The 25,486-nt window shown below is 32.5% G+C and overlaps 2 protein-coding genes and 1 long non-coding RNA gene across 5 annotated transcripts; 1 reads left to right on the forward strand and 2 right to left on the reverse strand.

Annotated features, from left to right (window-relative positions):
* Window positions 1-267: 267 nt before the first annotated feature.
* On the forward strand, window positions 268-3,812 carry LOC115709566 (phosphoethanolamine N-methyltransferase 2). Its single transcript, XM_030637696.2, has 12 exons — window positions 268-625; window positions 705-832; window positions 940-1,077; window positions 1,164-1,301; window positions 1,387-1,530; window positions 1,879-1,989; window positions 2,071-2,212; window positions 2,555-2,835; window positions 2,942-3,103; window positions 3,204-3,257; window positions 3,334-3,408; window positions 3,488-3,812. The coding sequence occupies exons 1-12, from the start codon at window positions 607-609 to the stop codon at window positions 3,590-3,592; spliced, it is 1,497 nt and encodes a 498-aa protein (XP_030493556.2). The 5' UTR covers window positions 268-606; the 3' UTR covers window positions 3,593-3,812.
* A 1,324-nt stretch (window positions 3,813-5,136) lies between these two features.
* Window positions 5,137-21,311, reverse strand: LOC115709577 (uncharacterized). Of its 3 annotated transcripts, XM_061112955.1 has the most exons (8): window positions 20,802-21,305; window positions 20,483-20,724; window positions 20,233-20,355; window positions 20,025-20,141; window positions 19,663-19,845; window positions 5,642-5,783; window positions 5,405-5,493; window positions 5,137-5,362 (listed from the first exon to the last, which is right to left on the reverse strand). In XM_061112955.1, the coding sequence occupies exons 1-8, from the start codon at window positions 21,220-21,222 to the stop codon at window positions 5,342-5,344; spliced, it is 1,338 nt and encodes a 445-aa protein (XP_060968938.1). In that variant the 5' UTR covers window positions 21,223-21,305; the 3' UTR covers window positions 5,137-5,341. The 3 variants fall into 3 exon arrangements, with proteins under 3 accessions (XP_060968938.1, XP_060968936.1, XP_060968937.1); XM_061112953.1 differs by having other exon boundaries at window positions 5,137-5,493; window positions 20,802-21,311; XM_061112954.1 differs by having other exon boundaries at window positions 5,137-5,493; window positions 20,483-20,700.
* LOC133036331 (uncharacterized) lies at window positions 11,386-12,225 on the reverse strand. Its single transcript, XR_009686991.1, has 2 exons — window positions 11,951-12,225; window positions 11,386-11,655 (listed from the first exon to the last, which is right to left on the reverse strand). It is a non-coding gene; the product is annotated as an uncharacterized LOC133036331 (long non-coding RNA).
* Window positions 21,312-25,486: the final 4,175 nt, after the last annotated feature.

A 25,486-nucleotide genomic window follows, 5' to 3' on the forward strand; every position in this document is an offset into this window, starting at 1 on the left:
TATATATGTAGGGACATAATTTTGTCTCGTGATGTACTACTATTAGATGGGTCTCGGGTACATTAAATGAGTGTCAGGTACGTATCTAAATTTTAATCCTAATCACCCTTAGATCAATCTCAGCCGTCAAATTAAATAAGTCCATTATCTGACGGCTGCCGTACATCACGAAATGTATTCTATAAAAGTATAATCCCGAGACAAAATCATATCCCTATATATGTAATAATTATAAATATTAAGAGAATTTATCGTAAATAAATTTTTAATAATATAAAAAACCGCTAACAAATCCCAAAGATCGATACAGCAATAGCTCTCTATAAATAGTTGGAGCTGAGAAACTCCATTTCCCCATACAAACGGAAAATAAGCCATTCTTGTGAATCCACGCAAGAAGAGCCTTCTTCTCAATCGGTTACGCTCTTAGCTTAGCTTAGCTGCCTATGTTTCAGAAGGGAAAACTCTTTAACCGAAGATCTCGTAGCTTTTCCAGAAGTCGAATTGCCATTGAAGGATCTTGATTTCATTGTCATTACTTGTTTTTCTTTTTTGTTTTTGTTTTCGATTGTTATTCTTTGCTTTTTCAATTCCGATTCGACCATAATGGCTGCTGTTGATAATGGTAACGTTCGATTACGGTTATTCCTTTTTGTTTTTGCTTTTTAATGGTTTTGATTCTGATTTTTGTTTTTGTTTTGAAGCCAAAGTGTTGGAACAAGAGCGTGAGATTCAGAAGAATTATTGGATGGAGCATTCGGCGGATCTGACTGTGGAAGCTATGATGCTTGATTCGAAAGCTTCTGATCTTGATAAGGAAGAACGACCAGAGGTGTGTTCATCTTTTTTTTACACATTTCTTTTTGTAAAATATGTAATTAAGATCAAAAGGTTTGAAATGTTAATTAATTATTATTATTATGATTATGTAATTTATAGGTACTGTCTCTTTTGCCGCCGTATGAGGGGAAATCTGTGATTGAGTTAGGAGCTGGAATTGGTCGTTTTACTGGTGAATTGGCTCAGAAGGCTGGTCATCTTCTTGCTATGGATTTCATTGAAAGTGCCATAAAGAAGGTAAATTAATATTTGATGTTATATAGTGGAAATTAAACATATTTGTTTGGATTTTTGTGTGATTTGTTTAAGTGTGTTTCGTGTAGAATGAAGAAATTAATGGACATTACAAGAATGTTGAGTTTAGATGTGCTGATGTGACTTCCCCTGATCTTGATGTACCTGAAGGATCTGTTGATTTGATTTTCTCAAATTGGCTTCTCATGTATTTGTCAGATGAAGAGGTAAACAATTTCACAATGATAAATGCTTACTATTCTCAATTAAGGATCTGTTCCTGAAATTTTAATTCCCTGAAATGTATTGCAGGTGGAAAATTTGGCTGAAAGGATGGTGAAATGGTTGAAGGTTGGTGGGTTCATATTTTTCAGGGAATCTTGTTTCCACCAATCTGGTGACTCGAAGCGGAAATACAACCCCACCCATTACCGGGAACCGAGATTCTATACCAAGGTTTGCCTTCTGATTGAGTTATCAAACATGTTCAAAGAAATTGCTTTAACTTTGTGTTCATGATATGATTAGAATTTCTTCAATAGTCTGTGATCATAGTCAGAAAAATCCAGTTTCTGAAATCTTATTAGTGATCATAAGAGGTTACTTGGTGAGAAAAAAGAGGAAAGAAGTTGAATCACTGATACTTTTCATTACCCTTTTCTTCTTACTGAAGTTTTTAGGTTGTTTGATCACAGCAACTTTGTAATTCTAAATATTGAGCTAATCCTGTGTTTCATTTCATGAATCAAAAATTGTTTTTTTTTCTTTCTCTTTATTATATGTATATTTCCATTGATGTTTCAGATTTTTAAAGAATGCCAAACAACTGATGGATCTGGAAATTCCTTTGAGTTGTCTCTTGTTGGCTGCAAATGTATTGGTGCTTATGTGAGAAACAAAAAGAATCAAAATCAGGTGATTTACTTGACAAGATTAAATCTTTTAGTGCTATTTTCTTAGTAAATGAAGCTTACTGATAATTTTTGTATGATGCAGATTTGCTGGACATGGCAGAAAGTGAGTTCACAGGATGATAGAGGGTTTCAGCAGTTTTTAGACACTGTTCAGTACAAATGCACTGGCATATTGCGTTATGAGCGTGTTTTCGGCTCGGGCTATGTTAGCACTGGCGGAATTGGTAATACTACTTTGTCCTTATAATTGAGAAACTAAAATAACTGAACAGAATGAAAGAGCATACTAGCATTTTATAAGCTGAATAATGAATATGAAATATTTTAATTACAACACACATGAGCTATGTATGTTTTCAGTAATATGCCATAACTGAATACATTCGAATTGTTTTTCTTAGGCAACAAATTAGAATTCTACACGATTCAAGAACAATATCTTTATTTGCATCTTAGTATTTCACACTACTTTCCTTGATTAGGAAAAAGAAAGAGAAAAATAAAGATGGGATATTAACAGTTCTTGCATTTGGTCTCTTCTAACAATATTTGGATTGCCTATGCAGAAACAACCAAGGAATTTGTGGCAAAATTAGACCTTAAGCCTGGTCAGAGAGTTCTAGATGTTGGCTGTGGAATTGGAGGGGGAGACTTTTATATGGCTGAAAATTTTGATGTTGAAGTTGTTGGCATCGACCTCTCCGTGAATATGATTTCTCTTGCTCTTGAACGCGCCATAGGGCTTAATTGCTCTGTCGAATTTGAAGTTGCTGATTGCACAACAAAGACTTATCCTGATAACTCATTTGATGTAATATACAGCCGCGACACCATATTGCACATTCAAGTAAGGCACTCATTTCTTCTATTCATTTAATCATGTGGATTATGTCCTTAAATCTCTTATGTTGACATGAAACTCGTATTAATGTGAAATATTTTAACATGTGCAGGACAAACCTTCATTGTTCAAGTCATTCTTCAAGTGGTTAAAACCAGGAGGAACAGTTCTTATAAGTGATTATTGCAAGAGTTCAGGAACCCCAACCTCGGAATTTGCAAGTTATATTAAGCAAAGAGGATACGATCTTCATGATGTAGAAGAATACGGCCAAGTATGTTTAGATATATTTACATTTCAACACCCTTTTAGATGTTTATTCCAATTTCCTCTACTTAACAAGGTTCCTTTTTTTCGGTTTGTAATAAACTCAGATGCTTAGCAATGCTGGTTTTAAGGAAGTCATTGCTGAAGACCGCACTGAACAGGTTTGACATATGATCTATTCTATTCGATGACCATGTTTCGGTTCTTTCTTAATTTTCTTTTCGTATTGTGTTTCAGTTCTTACAAGTTCTGCAGCGGGAACTGGATGTACTCGAAAAAGAAAAGGATGAATTCATCAACGACTTCTCTGAAGTGAGTTTCTTCCTTCTCATTTGTTGTGCTTCATTGAAAAATCTTTACTCATATTTATCAATAAATGAATCACTTGTAGGAGGACTATAATGATATTGTTAATGGATGGAAAGCGAAGCTGATCAGAAGTTCATCCGGTGAGCAAACATGGGGTCTGTTTATCGCGAAGAAAAACAAAGAGTGAGTGAAGTTTGATTAAGTCACTAAATTTAGTAACAATGGTATGTGTTATTTTAATAATGAAGACCCCATTTTGATGGACTTTGTGTAATTTCATGCTTAGAGAAGTGATTATGTCTAGTTTCAAGATTATTGCTATTACCATTGTGTTGTAATTTTACTATTGTGATATTGAAACATCAGATTTGGTAAGGAAAGAAATAATAGTTACCTTTGTCTTTTCATCAATTGCTTGATGCTAATATGGCTCAAAATGCTTGTTGTTTTGTGTTTTGACAAAAGGTTATTTTAATAGTGTGATGATATGTATGATTGTTTCCCACATAGATTTGTGAAATGTTATGATATAAATTGTGTTTGTACATATTATATCACTTATTTTGTAAAAGAGGTATTGGTGGGATGTTTTTTCTTCCTTAAATTAATGGGGTTATATAGTTTTTTATGTTTTAAATAACTATATTTGTAAGAGATGCAAAGAGTAAATCTAAGTACATCTATGATTTTTAATTTAAGATAAAAGTATTGCAATGATATTTTTAATCGGAGATAAAAGACACGAGTGAAATAACAAAAAATTTGTTATTTTTTAAATAAGTAAAAAAATAAATGTATTTTTACAAAAATATGGCATAAAAAATAATTAAAAAAAAAATTTTATAATCTCATGGTATTATTTATTTATGCCATAAAAAAGTAAACTTTTATAATTTTTTTTATATATTATGTAATTTCTACTTTTTATATAAGTTTTTTACGCTACATATTGAAATTTTTAATTTTTTTTTATTTTTATATTGTGGGCTGGATTTTTTTAAAAATACTGTATTTTTTTTTTCAAAATGTGTACTGTTTTAAGTTTGTTCTACGGTTATTTTTTAGTTGTTCCACTGTTGTTTTAATTATTCTATTTTGTTGTTTTACGGTTGTTTTATAAAAAAACAATATTTTTGTAAAAAATTCCGTGTAGCAGGATAATTATAAATTTTGCTCTATTTTTATAAAACCCTCTTTTTTATATGGAAAAAATATTTACTTAAAATTAAGTTTAGAGTTATTTAATCTATTTTCTAAAAGAGAATGGTTCATCGCTTATTTAAGTTAAATTCGTATTTTTCCTATAAAAATAAATATGTTATTATTTTTATTTTTTTTAGAAATTAGTAGCTATATATTCATGAGTACCAACGATGAACTATCCAAAACAAAAATCAAATAGAAGAATTGAACATTTTTTTTTTTTTGTATGAATGAATATCTTAATTTAAACTAGATGTATTCATTGTTAGATTATTGACGGCAAAACCTTCTATTCTTGTAGCACAACTCTCTAATCTTTTTTATGACAAAGCCTTTCAATAGATCAGAGATGCATATGGAGACGGAACAGTTCTTTTTCCCGCCTCCTATTACATTCCCCGTTCCTGCTCTATCCCGCACATTTTCCAGTGGTGAACTGAATAGGGCGAAATCAAAGAACAAAAGAAAGAAAAAAAAAAATACAAAACGGCAAAATAAATGAAACAAAGGCTAAAAGCAACAAAACAATTAGAGCAAACATTAGGTAGTTCCACTAGAGTCCTCCAACAAAGATTGCATTGAGCAATCACTACAATTATGTAAACTTTTCCCTTTTATCCAACACCCCTTTATCTATACAATCTTTGTAGCTACTAACTACTACTAGTTCTAGTGGTTATGTTTATATATACATATATTTATGCATATATTTTCCCTATACAAACTAAAAAGATCACTTTAAAATATCTACATTTTTGCTTGATCTTACAACAAAGGGTGAAGCAGAGATACCATAATGTATAAGATCACTCTTCTGATTACTATCTTCAACTTCTATACATTTCTCATGTGAAGATCCCAACATCTGAACAATTAAGCTTCCACCTATAATACCACCATAAAATTCTTGCTTTTAAGCTTTGTCTTAAGCTGTGAGTTAGATTGACTTTTGTTGTGTCATATGTTAGTGACTAATAAGAAATTTTTAGTTACTAAGTAAAGTGATGATTGAACAAGTATAAGATATGTTTACCAAGAACAAGAGTAGCTCCAAGCCAACCAAGAGTACCCCATCTTTCACCTAATAGAAACCAAGCAAAGCCAGCAACCCAAACTGGCTCAAGACCATATATTATGGCTGTTTCTGTTGCTGAAACATCACGCATGGCCGAAAACTGAACACACAACACGATGAAACTTCGTCAAAAACTACATTTCGTGTTAAGAATTGTTAATTCCATTTTTGGCATATTTAATTGACAAAAATATTTTATTATTTAATGTATATTTCGGCTGGCATATATTGATTTGGTTTCCATATTTGTGTAAATCAAACTTGAAAGGAAAGTTGTCTAGCTTTCCTATTTTTGGAAAAAAGGTAAAAATGGTAAGTTTGGTTACCCATTTCGTTTTTTATCTAACCAGCTGTTATTCTGATCTTGTGTTGAGTTTCCCATTTTCTAAGATCAGGTTTCTTGAAGAGAAAACCGGAGCTAGACTTTCCTTTTCTATAAAAGGAAAGTTGTAGTTATTGCCCACGATTCTGTAGGTACAGAAACGGAAATTCCTGGACTGATTGAAGAATTATTTTAGGGAAGTTTCTAGTGGGTTGAGGTCTTGTTCAGACCGAATGTAAGCTGTCTATGAGATGTATATTCATTATAAATACATCTTATAGTAGCTAGGTTTTGTATCTCTTTCACACACTTAGAATTGCTTTCATATCTTAAGGAAAGAGTGTCTTTGTTTAGTACCTCTCTTGGTACCTCTCTTGTATCTTTGAATTCCATTCATATCTTTAGAAAAGAGAGTCTTTGTTTTGTAGAGAAGAGTTGTTCTACTCTTACTCTGTTTATTTGTTGTTTGTATTGTCTTGAGTCTGTATTCAAGTCTACAACGAAGAAGAACATCAGTGCACCTTCGGGAGAAGGGTATTTACAAGCTTTCGGGAGATTGCTTTTGAAGTCTTGCATCGGGAGGATACAAGCACACAACCTTCGGGAGATGGTTGTATAGGCTTTCGGGAGATAGCCTTTAAGCCTTGAATCGGGAGGATTCAAGCACTCTTCAAGGTGATCGAAGGGAGTTCGAGCACTTGGAGTTTTATCAAGATTTGGTTAGTAGGTGGAATACATCAAGCTTGCGGCATACAATAAGAGGGAGTCTATTTATGCATAAGTCAATTACTTTGTATTTTTGATACCGATCTAATGAATCTTATCTCTGGGCGTGGCCCCGTGGACTAGTAACAATGCGAAAGGATTGTTGAAACCACGTACAAAAATCTTGTGTGTTTTTACTTTTATGCAATCGTCTGTTTTTACGGGTTTTTCCGGAGTTACGAGTTGCATTACGTAACTACGTAAAATGTTTTCGATACAGTTTATTATTCCGCATTTAATTAATCATTTAATTAAATAATCAAACTGGGAATATTAAAATACGGAATTTCATTTGGTATCAGAGCAAGTCACTAAATTCTTAGTGAGATCTTGAGGTTATTCCGTTTAACTTGTTTTGTGTGAGATGTCTTTGTTTGCAGAAGGAAGTTCCATCTCTAGACCTCCTCTATTGAATGAGTCGAATTATCCTTATTGGAAGGTCAGGATGAGAGCTTTCATCAAATCGCAAGATGAGAAAGCATGGAGAGCTATTCTTACAGGGTGGTCTCAACCTACTGAAAATGATGAAAAAGGTAATACTCAGGTAAAATGCGGAACTCGGTTGGACCACCGAAGATGAAAAACCGTCTGGTTATAATAATAAGGCTTTACATGCTATTTTTAATGGCGTTGGTGAAGGTTTTATTAAATTAATATCATCTTGTGAATACAAAAGAAGCATGGGAAATCCTTCAAATTCAATTTGAAGGTACTGCTGATGTAAAGAGATCACGATTTACCATGCTTCAAACTAGATTTGATGAATTGAGAATGTCAGATACTGAAACTTTAAATGATTTCTATGAAAGATTATCTGACATCTCTAATGAGTTTTTTGCCTTGGGAGAAAAACTAGATGAATCTGTCTTGGTTCGAAAAATTGTTCGAGTTCTTCCTGACAGGTTTGATACAAAATTGCTTGCAATGGAAGAGGCGAAAGATTTTGGCAAAATGAAGGTTGAGGAACTCATGGGATCTTTAAGAACCTTTGAGTTGAATCAACAAATCAAGAAAAAGAGTAAGCAAAATCTCTCGAATGAGAAAAGCAAAGGTATTGCCTTTAATGCTTCTGAAAATATTGTTTCTGATGATGAAAATGATGATGAAATGGTCCTATTGGCAAAAAATTTCCAAAAATTCTTGAAATCTGGTGGAAATAAAAAGTTCTTTTCAAAGAACCCAAAAGGTAACATTTCTGGTAACATTCCCTCTAAACCTTTTCCATCTAACAATAAAAAAGGTATTAAATGCAGAGAATGTGAAGGTTTTGGTCACACTCAATCTGAATGTGCTAATACCTTAAAGAAAAATAAAAAGGGATTGAAAGTTACTTGGAGTGATGATTCTGAGAGTAGTGAGGATGAAAAAGAAAAAGTTGTCCTAACAAGTGTTTTGTCAAGAAATTTGCAGGAAAAAGGAAAAAGCATTTGCTTGAACAATATCCTGATCAATGACAACAAGGAAGAATCCAGATCCGAATCAGATGAGTCAGAAATTGATGAGGATTCCATGATTGAATCCTACAAGGTAATGTTTGGTAAGTGGTTGGAAACTAGTGCTGAAAATCGCTCCCTGGTTAAAGATAATAAAATTTTGTGTAACAACATTAATGAGTTGGAAGATAAACTCAAATGTTGTGAATCTGAATTGTCTTTAAAAGAGTCAAAAATTATTTCTTTAACCAAGGAAATTGATAACATTAAAAAGAATGTTAAAATGTTAAATCCGAGTTCCACTATCTTTGAAAAAATTCAAAAATGCGGCCAAACCAATCATCTTTGAAATTTGAGTTATGTTCCAAATCAACTTTGTGTCTAATACCACTAATAGTTTTGTTTGGAAGAAGCTGTTTCTACCTCGCAGTGTCTGTCTCGACAATGACAAAGCACTCTGTTGTTACGAAAAGAAGCAGAACGGTAAGTTTGACAACTTCAAAGGGAAAGGAAGACGTTTCATTCCTATTTGCCATTTTTGTGGAGTAAAAGGTCACATTCGACCTAAATGCATAACCATGCATAACATGTTTAAATCTAATTACATTGGAAATAAACATGTTTTACAAAAACAAAAATGGGTTGTCAAAAACAAATGCTTGGTAGGTTCTACTTGTTTTAAAACTGTTGCTTCTAACATGTGGTATTTTGATAGTGGTTGTTCCAAACACATGACAGGTGAAAAAGAATTTCTTGTGAACATAAGACCAATGCACTGTGGAGAAGTTACATTTGGTAACGGTCTTACTGGTAAAGTCATAGGAATGGGAACTCTCAAGTTCGAAGGGCTTCCTAAACTAAAGAATGTCATGTTGGTTGAAGGACTAAAAGCTAATCTACTTAGCATTAGTCAGATTTGTGATCAGGGTTATACTGTGAGCTTTGATAGCAATCATTGCTATGTATATAATATTCTTGATGAAATTGTGTTACAAGGGCTGCGATCTAGTGATAATTGTTATACTCTCACTACGCATGCCACTTGTCATTCTGTCATTGAAAATGTTACTGACCTATGGCATGAAAAACTTGGTCACATTCACTTTAAAAATCTGAAAAAATTATCTGTTTCAGGGATTGTTCGAGGATTACCTAAATTAGGTAAAGAGTCATTGGGAAAATGTGGTCCATGCCAGTTAGGTAAGCAACTGAAAATTTCTCACAAAAGTGTCCCAGATGTGAATACTTCTAGAGTTCTCGAACTCTTGCACATGGACTTAATGGGTCCAATCCAGGTAGAAAGCTTAAATGGTAAAAGGTATATTTTTGTTTGTGTTGATGATTTTTCTCGATTCTCATGGGTGGATTTTTTGAGAGAAAAATCTGATACTTTTGAAGCTTTCCAAACTCTGTGTTTGAAATTACGAGTTGAAAAAGATTGTAACATTGGCAAAATTGTTAGGATTAGGAGTGATCATGGTAAGGAATTTGAAAATACCGTATATGATGAATTTTGTAAAGCTAACGGTATTTCTCATGAATTTTCTGCTCCTAAAACTCCTCCACAAAATGGAGTGGTTGAAAGAAAGACTCGTACTCTAACCAAAATGGCTAGAGTAATGTTGAATAGCAAGAAGCTCACAAAGCGCCTTTGGGCCGAAGCCATTAACACTGCTTGCTATACCATCAACAGAGTATTCTTGCGCCCAGGTACTCACAAAACACCATATGAAATCTGGAAAGGTAAGAAACCAAATGTAAGTCACTTTCATGTGTTCGGATGTAAGTGTTATATTTTACGAGATCGTGATTACATTGGTAAATTTGATTCTAAAAGTGATGAAGGTGTTTTCTTAGGATATTCCACAAATAGTAGGGCATATCGTGTGTATAACATGAGAACCCAAACTGTTATGGAATCTGCTAATGTTGTTGTTGATGATCTAAAAGATTTTTCTGAGTTTTCCACAGAAGAACAGATTGAAGATTTGCTTGAAAAACCTGCTGCTGAGGAAAAAGAACCTGACGAAGCTTCAGAAGCAGTCGTCGAGGTTACTGTGCAGGAATCTGTTGCTACAGAAAATCCAACAACAAAAGAATCCGAGTATCCTTTAAATTCAATCACTGATCCAATACAGAGGGAACCATCCTCCAGGGTTAAAAAGAATCATCCTTCAGATCTCATCCTTGGAAACTTGGATGAGAGCATGGTTACAAGAAGAAAATATGCCAATATAATTCAATTTTTATGTTTTATTTCTTCTTTAGAACCTAAATCTGTAAAAGAAGCTTTAATGGATGAAGATTGGTTTTTAGCTATGCAGGATGAGCTTCATCAGTTTGTTCGAAACAAAGTCTGGAAAATGATTCCAAGACCACCGTTTGTGAACATCATTGGAACCAAGTGGATCTTCAAAAATAAGAGTGATGAGTTTGGCACTATCATTCGAAACAAGGCAAGGTTGGTTGCCCAAGGATACACTCAAGTTGAGGGTGTTGACTTTGATGAAACATTTGCTCCAGTAGCTAGACTGGAATCGATCAGGTTACTTCTTTCCATAGCTTGCATTCTTGGTATTAAATTGTATCAAATGGATGTCAAATCCGCTTTTTTGAATGGGTACATTAAAAGAAGAAGTGTATGTGGAACAACCTAAAGGGTTTGAGGATCCACATTTTCCTGATCATGTTTATAAGTTAGACAAGGCATTGTATGGTCTAAAACAAGCACCACGTGCTTGGTATGAGCGTCTAACTGAATTCTTACTTTCTCATGATTACAAGAGAGGAAATGTTGATACACTACTACAAAAGTGAGTTTTCCCAACAGTTTATAACTGTCTTTTATACTATTTCCCAACGGTTCCTAAAACCGTTGGCTATGTGGGTGTCATAAAAATACGAAGCTTTAAAAGACGGTTTATAACTGTTGGAAAAAGTTATATTAAATGACTGTTTACAACTGTTGGAAAAAATCTTTTTAAATGACTGTTTATAACTGTTGGCAAAAGTATTATATAAATTAAATTAAATATAAATGAAATTATTTTTTAAATATTAAATATATATAATAATATTATTTTTCATAAATAAAATATTAATTAAAATAAATAAAATCAATATATATTCAAATTTTTTTAGACTAATATATATTCATATTTAACAATATACATTATATACAATTCAGAAAAAAATACAAAAAATAATATTAAATATAAATATTACAACAATATTTTTTACAGTGACCAAACAGAATAGAATCCTCAACAATACAATCAAAAAATTGTCTAAATCAGAACACTAATTGGTATGTAAATCCATAAATTTTGCCCCAATTTCATGAATAAATCACAGAACATATAACCCAACCCAAATTCAAATAATCTCTCTTCAGTGAATTAGGTATGTCAATACCAAAGCCACAAACATCAACAGGCATGCAATCGTTGCCCCTGAAAATTCACCAAAAAAAAAAATCAAATCTTTATTACATACAGTACCCAATTTGATTAAAAAAAACCCTAATATTCAATTAGAGAGAAATCAACAATGCATCATCATATTTTTCAAGACCCATTTTTCCTTAACCCTAATTCGTCATTTGACATATATAATCAAAATTAATAATTCAAATCTGTTAAAATAAAAGGCGAGAGAACTCACCGTCGCCGGTGGGAGCCGAAGCCAGAGCCGGAGCCGGAGCAGACGATTAACCTCCACAATCGCCATTGTCGTTGTTTATGTCACTGTCGCTGGTGGGAGCCGAAGCCAGAGCCGGAGCCGGAGCAGACAATTAACCTCCACAATCGCCATTGTCGTTGTTTATGTCATTATCATCCTCCTCGTCGTCAACTGCACCAGCCAGCAAGCTCCATGGAGGTGACCGTTAATGTAGACGAAATACGACATCACGCAAGAGAAAACGGAGAGAGAGAGAGAGAGTGAACCAGAGCGAGAGAGAACGAGAGTGAACCAGAGCGAGAGAGAACGAGCGCGAGAGAGAGAAGCGGAACGGCAGAAAGAGAAACGAATAGGGTTTTCATAATTAGGTCTTTTTCTTATCATTTTCTATTTATATTTTTCAAATTTTACCCACAAAATTATTTTATTTTAATAAATAAAAATCTGATATAATTTTTTTTAAAAAAATATTAAATCTGATATAATATTAAGGATCCTAAATTAAAGACCATCACAATTATTAATTAAAGATCCCGAATTAAGTCTCTAATTACATGTTAATTAAAAATAATTATCCAATAATATTTTAGTCCTCTTTCACAATAATATTTTTAAATAACTTTCACAATAAATTTTCAAATACAACTAATTTCTAAAATTATCCTTTTATTGAAAAATATATAAATTCTAAATTTTCCAATTTTATAAATTCTCAAATTATAAATTTATTAAAAAAAATTCTTTTTTATTTTTTAAATTTGAAGTTTTTTTGGTATTTTATTTTATTAAATACAAATTTTTTTAGGAAAAGAAAAAAGTACAATTTTTTTTATTTTTTTTAATTTAAAACCTTTTTAAAGTATTTTCTTTTATTAAATACAAATTTTTTTATTAAGTAAAAAAAATTCTTTTTCTTTTTAAATCTGAAACTTTTTTTTTTTGGTAAACTAGAATATTTCCCAACAGTTTATAACTGTTGGGAATACTAAATATAGCCAACGGTTGTACTTAGTATTCCCAACAGTTATAAACTATTGGCATTTACTATTTTTTTTTTAAATTTCCTTTAGTATTGTCCACGGTTCTTCACTGTTGGCATTTGTTTTTCCCAACGGTTTTTTTGCTTCGGTTTTAAACTGTTGGGAAAAATCTCTCCTTACCTTTTCCAACGGTTTTCAAAATTGACTCCCTTACAAACCGTTGGGAAAAGCCACTTTTGTAGTAGTGATAAAACACTTTTCATCAAAAACATTAATTCTGATGTGATTGTTGCTCAAATATATGTTGATGATATTGTGTTTGGCTCTACTTCTAACTCTGAAGTGCAGGTTTTTGTTTCCCAAATGCAAAAGGAGTTCGAAATGAGTATGGTAGGTGAACTCACTTATTTTCTCGGTCTTCAAGTGAAGCAATCAGATGAGGGAACTTTTGTCACTCAAAGCAAGTATGCAAAGAATTTGGTGAAAAAATTTGGCCTTGAAAAAGCCAAACATACCAACACTCCCATGAGCACAACTTTGAAATTAAGCAAAGATGAACAAGGAGTAAAGGTAGATCAAACTTTGTATCGAAGTATGATAGGAAGTTTGCTTTATCTTACTGCTAGTCGTCCTGATATTTGCTATAGTGTTGGTGTTTGTGCACGTTATCAGGCTAATCCCATGGAATCCCATCTTTCTGCTGTGAAAAGAATCATTCGCTATGTAAATAGCACTATTGATTTCGGGATTTGGTTTTCAAAAGACACTAATTCTAACCTTGTTTGCTTTAGTGATGCTGATTGGGCAGGTAATGCTGATGATAGAAAAAGTACTAGTGGTGGATGTTTCTATCTTGGAAACAATTTGGTTTCATGGCATAGCAAGAAGCAAAACTCAATCTCTCCGTCCACAAGCGTAGGCCGAGTACATTCTTTGCGGTAGTTGTTGTACCCAATTGTTATGGATGAAACAAATGATGGCAGATTATGGGTTTGATTTGAAAACTTTAACCATTTTTTGTGATAACACTAGTGCTATAAACATTTCTAAGAATCCTGTTCAACACTCTCGCACTAAGCACATAGACATTCGTCATCACTTTATTAGAGAGCTTGTGGAAAATAAAATTCTTGTCTTAGAATATGTTGAAACTAGCAAACAAATTGCAGATATTTTTACTAAAGCTCTTGACTCGGTCCGATTTATTTCTCTAAGGAAATCCTTAGGGGTTTGTACTGTTTAATGCTTTTATTTTTCCATAATCCTTGATATTTGAGTTGTCTTAGAGTTCATAATGTCTTGTCTTTGTCCTAGAAGAAAATTTCAACCTTATAAGAATTTCAGTCATTATTTTATTGCTAATGTTGTAATATTATGATGTCATACAGGTTTGTCAGGAAAATTGTCCACTCCTCACAGGAATATTCAGGTTCATCAAACAGTGTTATGTAAGCTACCATTTTCGAATGTTGTTGTTCAAAAACTGTGTGTTCAAGCTCCATTGGATGAATAGAGCTACCTATCTCAATTTGTGAAAGCCATCTCTGAGTAAGTTGGAACTATGTAATTAGGAGTTATGTAGAAGATACGCTACCATTGAAAAGGGCTACCATTGAGGTAGTGTGACAAATAAGGTTTCCTATGGGTACAATTTATCAGAAAAAGTCTTTTTGACAAATTGGGCAATGTTCCCTGCTTACACTTTCACACACTAATGCTTGACACAGTTTGTGGTAAAATTTGTTTATTCTCGAAAATGGTGTTATAAAGCTATTACATACTGTTTGATGTGCTTTAATATTCTTGGTGATGGAGTCAATTTTTCCTGTGAACCGGTATGACCTCATTCTATTACTTCATTAGTTTGATAAAATAATTTCTGATTATTCTTATGAGTTTGATTTTTTCATCAGGGACAAAGACAAATGGACATTGTGAATTCTAGTTGCAAAAATATCAAGGTTATTTTATTTTTTCTGTATTTTAATCAAAAAAAAAATAAATAAAAAAAATAAAATAAAAAAAAAAAGGTTCGTGATCGAGTTGTCAAGTGAGCTTTGTTAAAAATTTTGTTATTTTTTTGTTATGTTTCATTATGATTTTAGACACAATTTTTGCTCTTAAGTGGTGATTAGTGCTTTTGTGTCTTGGTGTGTTCTCTTGTTCCCTATTTGCAATTTTTCTTTGGGGGGCATTTTTTTTAAAAATAAAAGAAAAGGGGGGCATATTTTTTTTCGAATTTATTTTCGAATCCTTGTATATATTTTTTCTTTTATTTTTTTCATTTCTTGGAAACATGTTTTAATTGTATTTATTTAGAATGTTTCCTTTATTTGTGGAGATTTGGTCTTTTTGGTGTTTATAGGAAACTTGTACTTAAATAATTAATTTTATTTTTGGTTTCCTTTTTGGTGGCTATTTCGGATTTGGTGGGGTTTTTATTTCTTGGATTTTGTGGGAATATATGGTTTCCTTTTTTCATTTAAGGAAACATTGACCACATTTGAAAAACCTTCTTAGGTTTCCTTTTTTCTTTCCACACGTGGGTCAAAGGTAAGGAAGTTACCTTCCTTTTCAGTTTTTTTTTAATTTGGGCATTTAAAATTGAAAGTTATATATTCTCAACTTCCCATAATCCCACGATCACCACTCTCTCTTCTCTTTTTATTTTTTTTTTCTCTCAAAGGTCTAACATTGTTCAAAGTGTAAGAGAGTTTGTGTTCTAGGGTTTCAAAGAAAAATGGCCAAAACTAAGAATGCCCAACCATCCAAGAAGCCCACTCGTGGATCTGCATCTGCTTCACCGGTGACTCCGCCTGTGCCGCCTGCTCCAGCAACCGGAGCTTCTGGTTCGTCTTCTGCTCCGACGAAGTCTGCCAAGAAATCGAAGACCCAAGCTCGAAAATCAGTGGCAAAATTCTCATCTCCTCTTGTTGGTGCCTCTCCTATTGCTTCTCCAACACCTGGGTTGGGTGATCATGATGAATCCCATTCATCCGATCACACATTGTTGAAGTCCTCTTCTTCGAATGGTGCTCCTAATGTCGACCAAGCTTTGGTGACTTTGCCCACGGTGAGTTCTCGAACAAGGTCCAAGGTTTCCACTCCTTCAAAGCCTGAAGTGGTTAAACCTAAAATTGCATCCAAAGGGAAAAATGTGGTTTCTTCATCTTCAAAGGCCAAAAATCTCAAGGAGAATCCCCCTTCGGTCTCTTCCTCGGATTCTGAACCAGAAGAAAGTGAGGAGGATCATGATTCAGAGGGCTTGTCCGATTCAAGTGAAGAATTTGTGCCCAAAGATCTTCCTGTTGTTGATGATTCTGGATCCGAGAGTGAAGAACCGAAACCGAGCCTCGTCACTGCTGCACCGCTCCAGTGCCTCCTGCTGTTCCAAAGAAGGACAAAGGAAAAAGGCCCATTGTCTCTAATCCTGTTCTTCCACAGAAAAGAAAGAGGCCCTCTGGTATTTCTCTTGATAACTTCAAGCCCCACTCTCATTATTTTTGTTATAATGATCATGCTAGAGATATGAAATTCTATGAGAATAGGATTTTTACTGTGGAGAAAAATTTTAATGTTATTGCTCATAAGCCTTTTGGAGTGTATAACATGTTGAAAGAGAGACAATGGGTAGATACCTTGATCGGTTTTGATGGGTATGTGGATAGAATTGTGAAGGAATTTTATGCTAACATCACTGATGAGTTTCTCGATGAGGACTCTTTCATGTTTGGCAAAGTTTTTGTCAGAGGACACTGGTATTCCTTCACTGTGAAGGATGTTGCTGAGGCTCTCAATTTGCCTATGGGAATTGAGCCAACTGATGTGGAGTTTGATCGTCAAAAGGTGTTCGGTTATCTCTCTGGTGATAATGAAATTGAACTCTCCGACACCATGCATATGTCTCAACTCACCTATCAACATGCTGCTCTCATGAGGTTTGCCCTATCCAATTGGTTTCCTTGCTCCAATCCGGTAAATGTTTCAAATGAACTTGCTTTCTTTTTATATAAAGTTTCAATTGGTGCTAAAATTGATTTGGCTGACATGATTTGGGAGCAAATTGTCTCTCTTCGAAAGGGTAAGAAACCTAGGCTCAATCTCATTTTTCCTCACTTAATCTATAAAATTTTATCTGATCAAGAGGAATTGATTCTTGAGAATGAATCAATTGAGATGCCTGCTGTTGGAACCACTTTCAAAATTCCTGAGAAGCCTCTTCAAGGAAAAGCTGCTCAAAGAAAGGCTCGGTCTGCCTCCCCTGGTCTTACAATTGATCCTGCTGCTGGATCTGCTTCCACTTCTGCTCCTACAGAAATGGCAGAATTCAACTTGCGTTTGGGAAGAATGGAGACAAGTCAGGCCTTGCTTCTTAGGAAGATGGACAGCATCATGAAATACTTCCGACCCAATGATGATGAATAAGTGGTTCAATCTTTTATCTTTTGCTTTTTATTAATGTTTATTTGAATTTATGACTTTGTTCTTGTTTGTTTTTGTTATCTTTGGCTCCTTGATAGACAAAAAGGGGGAGTAGTCATATTTTTTTTGGGTTCATCTCTGGACCCTTGGTTTTAGGGGGAGTTGCTTGTTTGTGGTTTAACACTTTTCCGTTTAAAAAGTTGTTTGTGGTTTAACACTTTTCCATTTAAAAAGTTGTGTTCCTCGGTTTGCAAGCTTTTCCGTCCAAAAAAAGTTATTTGTTTTATGTGTTAGAGAGCTTTCATGCAGGGGGAGTATTTTCTATACTCTTGTATCTTTAAAAAGCTATTTGCTTTGGTTTCTAACACTTGATGCAGGTTTTCTCATAATAAAATGTTTTGTCAATCAAAGTGCCAAAGGGGGAGATTGTTAATTCCATTTTTGGCATATTTAATTGACAAAAATATTTTATTATTTAATGTATATTTCGGCTGGCATATATTGATTTGGTTTCCATATTTGTGTAAATCAAACTTGAAAGGAAAGTTGTCTAGCTTTCCTATTTTTGGAAAAAAGGTAAAAATGGTAAGTTTGGTTACCCATTTCGTTTTTTATCTAACCAGCTGTTATTCTGATCTTGTGTTGAGTTTCCCATTTTCTAAGATCAGGTTTCTTGAAGAGAAAACCGGAGCTAGACTTTCCTTTTCTATAAAAGGAAAGTTGTAGTTATTGCCCACGATTCTGTAGGTACAGAAACGGAAATTCCTGGACTGATTGAAGAATTATTTTAGGGAAGTTTCTAGTGGGTTGAGGTCTTGTTCAGACCGAATGTAAGCTGTCTATGAGATGTATATTCATTATAAATACATCTTATAGTAGCTAGGTTTTGTATCTCTTTCACACACTTAGAATTGCTTTCATATCTTAAGGAAAGAGTGTCTTTGTTTAGTACCTCTCTTGGTACCTCTCTTGTATCTTTGAATTCCATTCATATCTTTAGAAAAGAGAGTCTTTGTTTTGTAGAGAAGAGTTGTTCTACTCTTACTCTGTTTATTTGTTGTTTGTATTGTCTTGAGTCTGTATTCAAGTCTACAACGAAGAAGAACATCAGTGCACCTTCGGGAGAAGGGTATTTACAAGCTTTCGGGAGATTGCTTTTGAAGTCTTGCATCGGGAGGATACAAGCACACAACCTTCGGGAGATGGTTGTATAGGCTTTCGGGAGATAGCCTTTAAGCCTTGAATCGGGAGGATTCAAGCACTCTTCAAGGTGATCGAAGGGAGTTCGAGCACTTGGAGTTTTATCAAGATTTGGTTAGTAGGTGGAATACATCAAGCTTGCGGCATACAATAAGAGGGAGTCTATTTATGCATAAGTCAATTACTTTGTATTTTTGATACCGATCTAATGAATCTTATCTCTGGGCGTGGCCCCGTGGACTAGTAACAATCTGAAAGGATTGTTGAAACCACGTACAAAAATCTTGTGTGTTTTTACTTTTATGCACTGTCTGTTTTTCTGGGTTTTTCTGGAGTTACAGAGTTGCATTCTGTAACTACAGAAAACTGTTTTCAGTACCAGTTTTATTATTCCGCATTTAATTAATCATTTAATTAAATAATCAAACTGGGAATATTAAAATACGGAATTTCAAGAATTACGAGGTTCTATCTCAAAATCAAATTGATGATAAGCAGAGTATCTAGTATTCTTATAAATAATTTAATATTTTCTTGCAATGTTTATGCTAGGACCCTATACTCTAATGTTGTCCCTCCTAATCTTAAGTTTTTTTTATTCTTCGAATTCTTACATGGATTAAATCATCTTCTTTAAGCTTTTCAAGCGGTTAAAAGTTTTCACAAATTATTGAGATTGTTGGATTTAAGAATTTTTGTCCAATTTTACTAACAGAAGTTTGACGTAGATAAAAGTTCAGGAAACTCGATTTGGTACATATCAAAATTCGAGAGCACAATTTACTAGATATCAAAGTTCGGAAGCACAACTTTACATAGAGACAATCACCACATTAGTAAAAATAAATAAAATCGGAAAAATATTTTTAAATCCAACAATCGCAATAGTTAAAGGAGAATTTTTAACGGTCTAAAAATTCCTTAAATTTAATAATAACAACTAATAAGTAGAGTAACTTTTGTAAATGATCAATGTTTTCATACATTTTTTTATCCATAACTATACTCTAATGCAGAATATGACTGGTATCTAAAAGTAGTACAAGATGCAGAACAATCTCCACTACTATACATGCATGTAATAAGTATAATTTTTCATGTATATGTGTAAGGATAGAAATATCTATTTAGTTGAAGAAGGGTGCTAATAAAAGAGTGTGGAAAGGAGTAAAATACCTCAATAATAGAGCAAATTCCAGTAGAAAATAGACCAGTATAAATTGCAGGTATCCATGGGAATGTAACAATCCATTCCCATAACTCTTCCCATGTCCATATTGTATCATTAACACTTTGATCACCATCAAACCACCCTCCAAGGAGCACCCACATGGTGGATAACAGAGCAAGAACCGAAGCCTATACGAAAAGCAAAATACTATGAGCTACTACTCTAGTCGTCAATTAGTTTTGAGATTGAACCTCATACTTCTTACTAATTCGATCTTATTTTATAATAGTCCTATTTATGTAGGATTTCAGTCCAATCCTATCCAATCCTGAATACTGAACGAGTGATTGAAGGTTAAAAGGTTTACCTCACAACCAATGAGCGCCAAAAAGTTCTCTTTCTTTGTTTTTCGAGAGATATGTTCGGTTCGAATCATGTGGATTCCGAAAAATATTGCACTAAGAAAGTTCAAAAGATCACCAATCTACAACAACAACAAAAACAAATACCATAATCAATTTCTTCTAATGAATCAAACTTGTTTGATCTTTAAAAACAAGACATGTAGTGCTTACATTTGGAGGAGATCCTCCACATTCGAGTATAGTAAACCCGATCGCAGACATAAGAACTCCAAACCATGTTCTTGAAGGTACAAATGCTCCTAACATTCCATCAAGCAAAGGCACAGCAATAACCTGTTCGAAATACACTACTTATGATAACGCTTTTTGATAACACTTTTGTTTTCGAGCAATGATATATGCACACACAAACAAAACTCGTCTTAATTAAAGATGATTGGTTGAAATTACTTGAACTTACTGTAACAAGAGAAATGAATGAAGCCCGACCGGCTTCAGATGTAAGTAAACCCATTGCTTCAATGAAGTATGCTAGACTCAACCAAAACCCGAGCTCTATCCCTGCATTTCGGGTTTGATCGTCGTGTCTAGCACGCCACACAAATGGCAAGAATGGGATTGCTGAAACGATGAATCGCGCTGCTGAAAAGGCTGCGGGATCCATTGTTGCTTCGGCGCCTTTAACAACCATAATGTCACTTGCTGCATACTCAAATTAGAGAATTTTACAAATAATTACATATAAAATAGCCAAATAATTACATATAAAATGTTCTTACCATAAACAATTGTGATAACATTGAGCAATATTATACTCCTAATCTTCTTGGATTTGGACCCAAACAAAATCTTTGGCCAAAAAAGTTGTTTTTCCTTAGAAAATTTAATATTTGAACCCTTTTCTTTGTTTGAACTTTTATTAGTAATAAAAATATTCTGTTTAATAGACAGAGTAGTCTCACTATTTATTCTCCTTTCTATTTCCAATGATTTCTTGGGCTGTTTTTCATGTATAAAACTAACTCTTATTTGAGAAGAAGAAAAAGAAGAAGAAGAGTGGTTTGGATTTGGAATATTGGTGTTGAAGAAAATGGAATCTTTTCTAAATGTTTTTGAAAATGGGGAAGCCATAAAAAATGAAAAATATAAGTGTGGCTTTTGTTTAAGCTTTGTTATTTTATAATGGATAAAGGAGAACATAAAAAGAAAAACAAGAAGACCTTGTTAATAGCCAATTATTATTATTATTTTTTTTCATTCTAGAGTGGGATTTTTGGAGCCATGAATATGTAAATGAAAATAGAGTTTTTGGATTATATATTTTTTTTTTCATAATAGTAACTAACTAAACTACAAACACATGTGGCACGTGGGATAATTAATATGATTTTTTTTTATGGAAATATGATTATTTTTTGGGGGGAGCAAATGTGGTTCACAATTGGAATTCATACAACAAAATGTCACAACATAATGTGAAAGGGAATCTACTTGGCATGGATTGGAGTTTTTGACTCGTGTGAAGTGTGTGTTTATGTTTTGTGGATAACGAAAGCTGTCGGTTTTGAGTTGAAATGAGTTTTAGAAAAATTTATTTTTTTAGACTTTTATTATAAAAATAAATAGTATTTTAAAAATTATTAAAAAATATATATTTTTTTAAAAAATATTTTTATTTTTCTAGTATTATGTTACTAATTTGAGCCATACACAAATCATAAGGCATATGGCTCCATTATTAGTTCTTTAATTTATAAGCTCAATTGACCAATGCTTTCCTTTTCAAGGGTAATTGTAATTCATTGAAGCTCGGATTGCATAGATCAACTACTCAAGACACTCATAAGAAAAATGTTGTTATAGTGTAATTAATTAAGTATCGTGTCACATAATTTAATTTAATAACTATTATAAAATGTTACTAACTATTTATAAGATGTCACTTCTATAGCTACGTAGTACTAGGCACTAATATTGTACTTTATAACAATGCTCTTGCAATCTCCTCCATCACTCATTATGCAATGCTTTGGATTGTTCATCATTTTATACACCATGTTAGAGCCATACTATAGCACAACTAGCACTAGAACTTCACACCATACTCTAGCCTCAACATTGCTCGGCTAGGAGCTAACTATTAGCTTGACTATACCTCATGCATCTTTGACACAACACATACTTTCTAAGTCGACCTCTCCAATAGCTCGGCCTCAATGTGCATGATGGAAAGTCACTACAATTTTTTTTTACTTTTAATCACAATAAAATTTGTGACTAAAAATGAATAGTTCAAACCAAAGAAAGGATAAACCAAGTCTTCTCTCAAATTGACTTTAACAAACTATCAGATTTCCATTGCTAATTTGTATGCAAAGATGCCTTATGGAATGTTAGATGGCGTTATGATGGTATTTGTGATAGATTTTGCACTCCTAAACACAGGTTCATAAGTTGGCTAGCCTTAAAGAATCGTTTGTCTATCTTGGACAGACTTAGTCGATTTAATCATACCAACTCTTCCTTGTGTTTGTTTGGAAGTGGAGTGGAGAGTCATTATCACCTCTTTTCTAATTGTATTTACAGCAGTTTGGCGATTCATCAAGTGTGGCTTTAAAATTGGTATCACTAACCGGAAAAAAGAGCTCCATGATGTCCTAAAGTGGATTCAGAAGGCAAGAATTTATTTCTAGAGGAAAGAGAAAAGTTCTTTTGAGTGTCATTACAGCAACAATATATTCCATTTGGCATGCTAGAAACAAGGTTCTTTGGGAGAAAAAACTCCCTACTGTTAAGGTTACTTTTTAATTGTATTGCTAATAGTGTTTGTGCTAGAGTGAACTCTTTGAAAGCTAAGAATTTGAGTAAAACAAATAGAGAGCGGGTGGAAGCTTTAACAAAAGCTTTGTAAGTAACTTTATCTTGTAAGTGTTTTTGGTGAGCTTAATAAACTTTTCTGATTTTCTAAAAAAAAAATAAAAAAGTTGTGACTAATTATAAATTATTATCTTTGTTGTGACTAAAAGATCCGTTAAGATATTAGTCATAAAAATCACAATTTGTTATGACTGAATGTATATTTAGTTACAATACTTATTGTGACTAAAAGTAAATTAGAGATAACTCGTATGATTGTTTCTAAATACTATGATTTAGTTACAAGTAATTTTACGTTGTAATTAAAAGTAATACTTTAACAAGCAATACTTCTGAATTTTTCCTATAACCTGCGCAACAAATTTCTTATTCCTTAACCCTAATGATTGTTACGTACGTAATCATTTCTAATCTAATCATAATTTTTATAAAAAAAAAAAACATGTAAATATATTTATATGAGAAGTGCTACCGTCAACCACCTGTTACAACTTCTACGCCCGAAAATATATGTCGAAATATTTTTTTTCAAATTTTTTTTACGGGAGTGTTCGTTATACTTACAACATCATCCCTATAAATTTTTGAAAAATTTCGAATACTTTATAGTGTCGAAAATACGTTTGAAGTTTTTTAAACGCGCGTAGTAAACTGGAATATTAGGAACTTTGTTTTCGGTATTGAAAACTATTCGGAATTTTTTAAAAATTTACAGGAATGATACTGTAACTATACTGAATACCGCTATGAAAAAAATTTGAAAAAAAAATATTTTGGCATGTGATTTCAGACGCAAAGGTTGACTAAGAGGTTGTAGTAGGAAGTTGCAATTAGCACTCCTCTATTTATATATATAGTACTATGTATAAGCAGTAATCTTTCTCATTTTCCAGACAATTAATATTGTACATAGTACTATATAGTAATGTTAAAGGGGCAAAATGGGAACAGTAGTATACTACGCTATATATTTTATTGGGACACGATTTTGTCCCGTGATCATGTACTTTTACGGAATATATTCCAGATGTACGATAACCGTTAGATGGGAGAGTTATTTGATCTGAGGGCTGGGGTTGATCTAAGGGTAATTAGGATTAAAAAATGGTAATGTACCCTAAGACCCATCTAATGTACTCTGAGACCTATCTAATGTACCACGAAATACATTCCATGAAAGTACATCACGAGACAAAATCGTGTCCTATATTTCATATAACACTGTCAATTATAGTACTGTATATTTTAAATCACATGATATGGTAGCTATTATTTAACTAAGACCATAATATAATATGGAGAATTATTTTATATAAATTTTTTTTATTTACAGTTTAGGTTATTACGGTAGTTTTTATGTGTGGGTTGCTCGTTAATTGTTACATAGATTTTTATAAAAATACAAAAAAAAATAATAATAAAAAAAAAAATTCAAAGTGTAAAAATTAAAAAAAAAAATCATATAATAGTATGCAACTAATTAACAAGCTAACTAACAATATATATATCATACGGTAATTCTTATTTCTTTTAAGACTTGTTTAGTAGTATGTTGTATTTAATCATATTGTATTGTGCTATACATTATATTTTTGTATAATGTACTATGTTAATTTTTAATTTATACTAATATTTGTATAATTATATGTTCACAAAAATTAATATCACATTTTAATTTTACATAAAAATATATATACATACATATAATATAGTATTGTGTTGGATGAGATGGATCGAGAAACATAATGTTATAGCTAGATTAATTAGTGTCCAGTCTAAACAATAATATTTGATCACTATAAAAAATCTTACTTTTAGTCACAATAAAATTTGTGACTAAAGATAAAAAAAAAAGTTGTGGCTAAATATAAATTATTATTATTGTGTTGTGACTAAAAGGTCTGTGGCTAAAAGTATTAGTCACAAAAATTACAATTTATTGTGACTAAATATGTTTTTAGTCACAATATTTGTTGTGACTAAAACTAAACTAGTGAGAACTTGTAATTAAATACTATGTTTTAGTCACAATTAAGTCACATTTAGTCACAAAAAATTTATGTTGTGACTAAAAATTGTCACTAAAAGTACAATTTTTTATAGTGGAATATACTTAAATATTTAATTAACTCCTTTTCCAAAAAAATAAAAATCAACTTTATAATGTCTTATAACCTAAATTTGACAATATATCTATTGGTTATATAATAGAATTATTGGGTGACTTTTTTTTTTTAAATAAAAAAATAACAAATTATTAGATGTTGTCACGTATATATAAGGCCAGCAAGGGTCAGCATCATGTAATAATAAATATAAATATAATTAATCCACCTAGAGTGTTGCAGTTAATAATAAATTTGTTCGTTTATTTTTTTATTAAAAATTATTTTTAAATTTTGATATTTAGAATATTTTAAATTTTAAATATTATTTTAAATTAAATTTGAATGTTTTGATAGTTTAACTAGATAGCTATTTTCATTAATTTCGAAGATAAATTTAGGACGAATAATAATTTTTTTAATTACTATTACAAAGTATAATAATAATTTTTATTTTTATTATGCTTTTAAATTTCAATGAT

This window comes from Cannabis sativa, chromosome 3 (assembly GCF_029168945.1).
Source record: "Cannabis sativa cultivar Pink pepper isolate KNU-18-1 chromosome 3, ASM2916894v1, whole genome shotgun sequence".
NCBI classification, from domain to species: Eukaryota; Viridiplantae; Streptophyta; class Magnoliopsida; order Rosales; family Cannabaceae; genus Cannabis; species Cannabis sativa.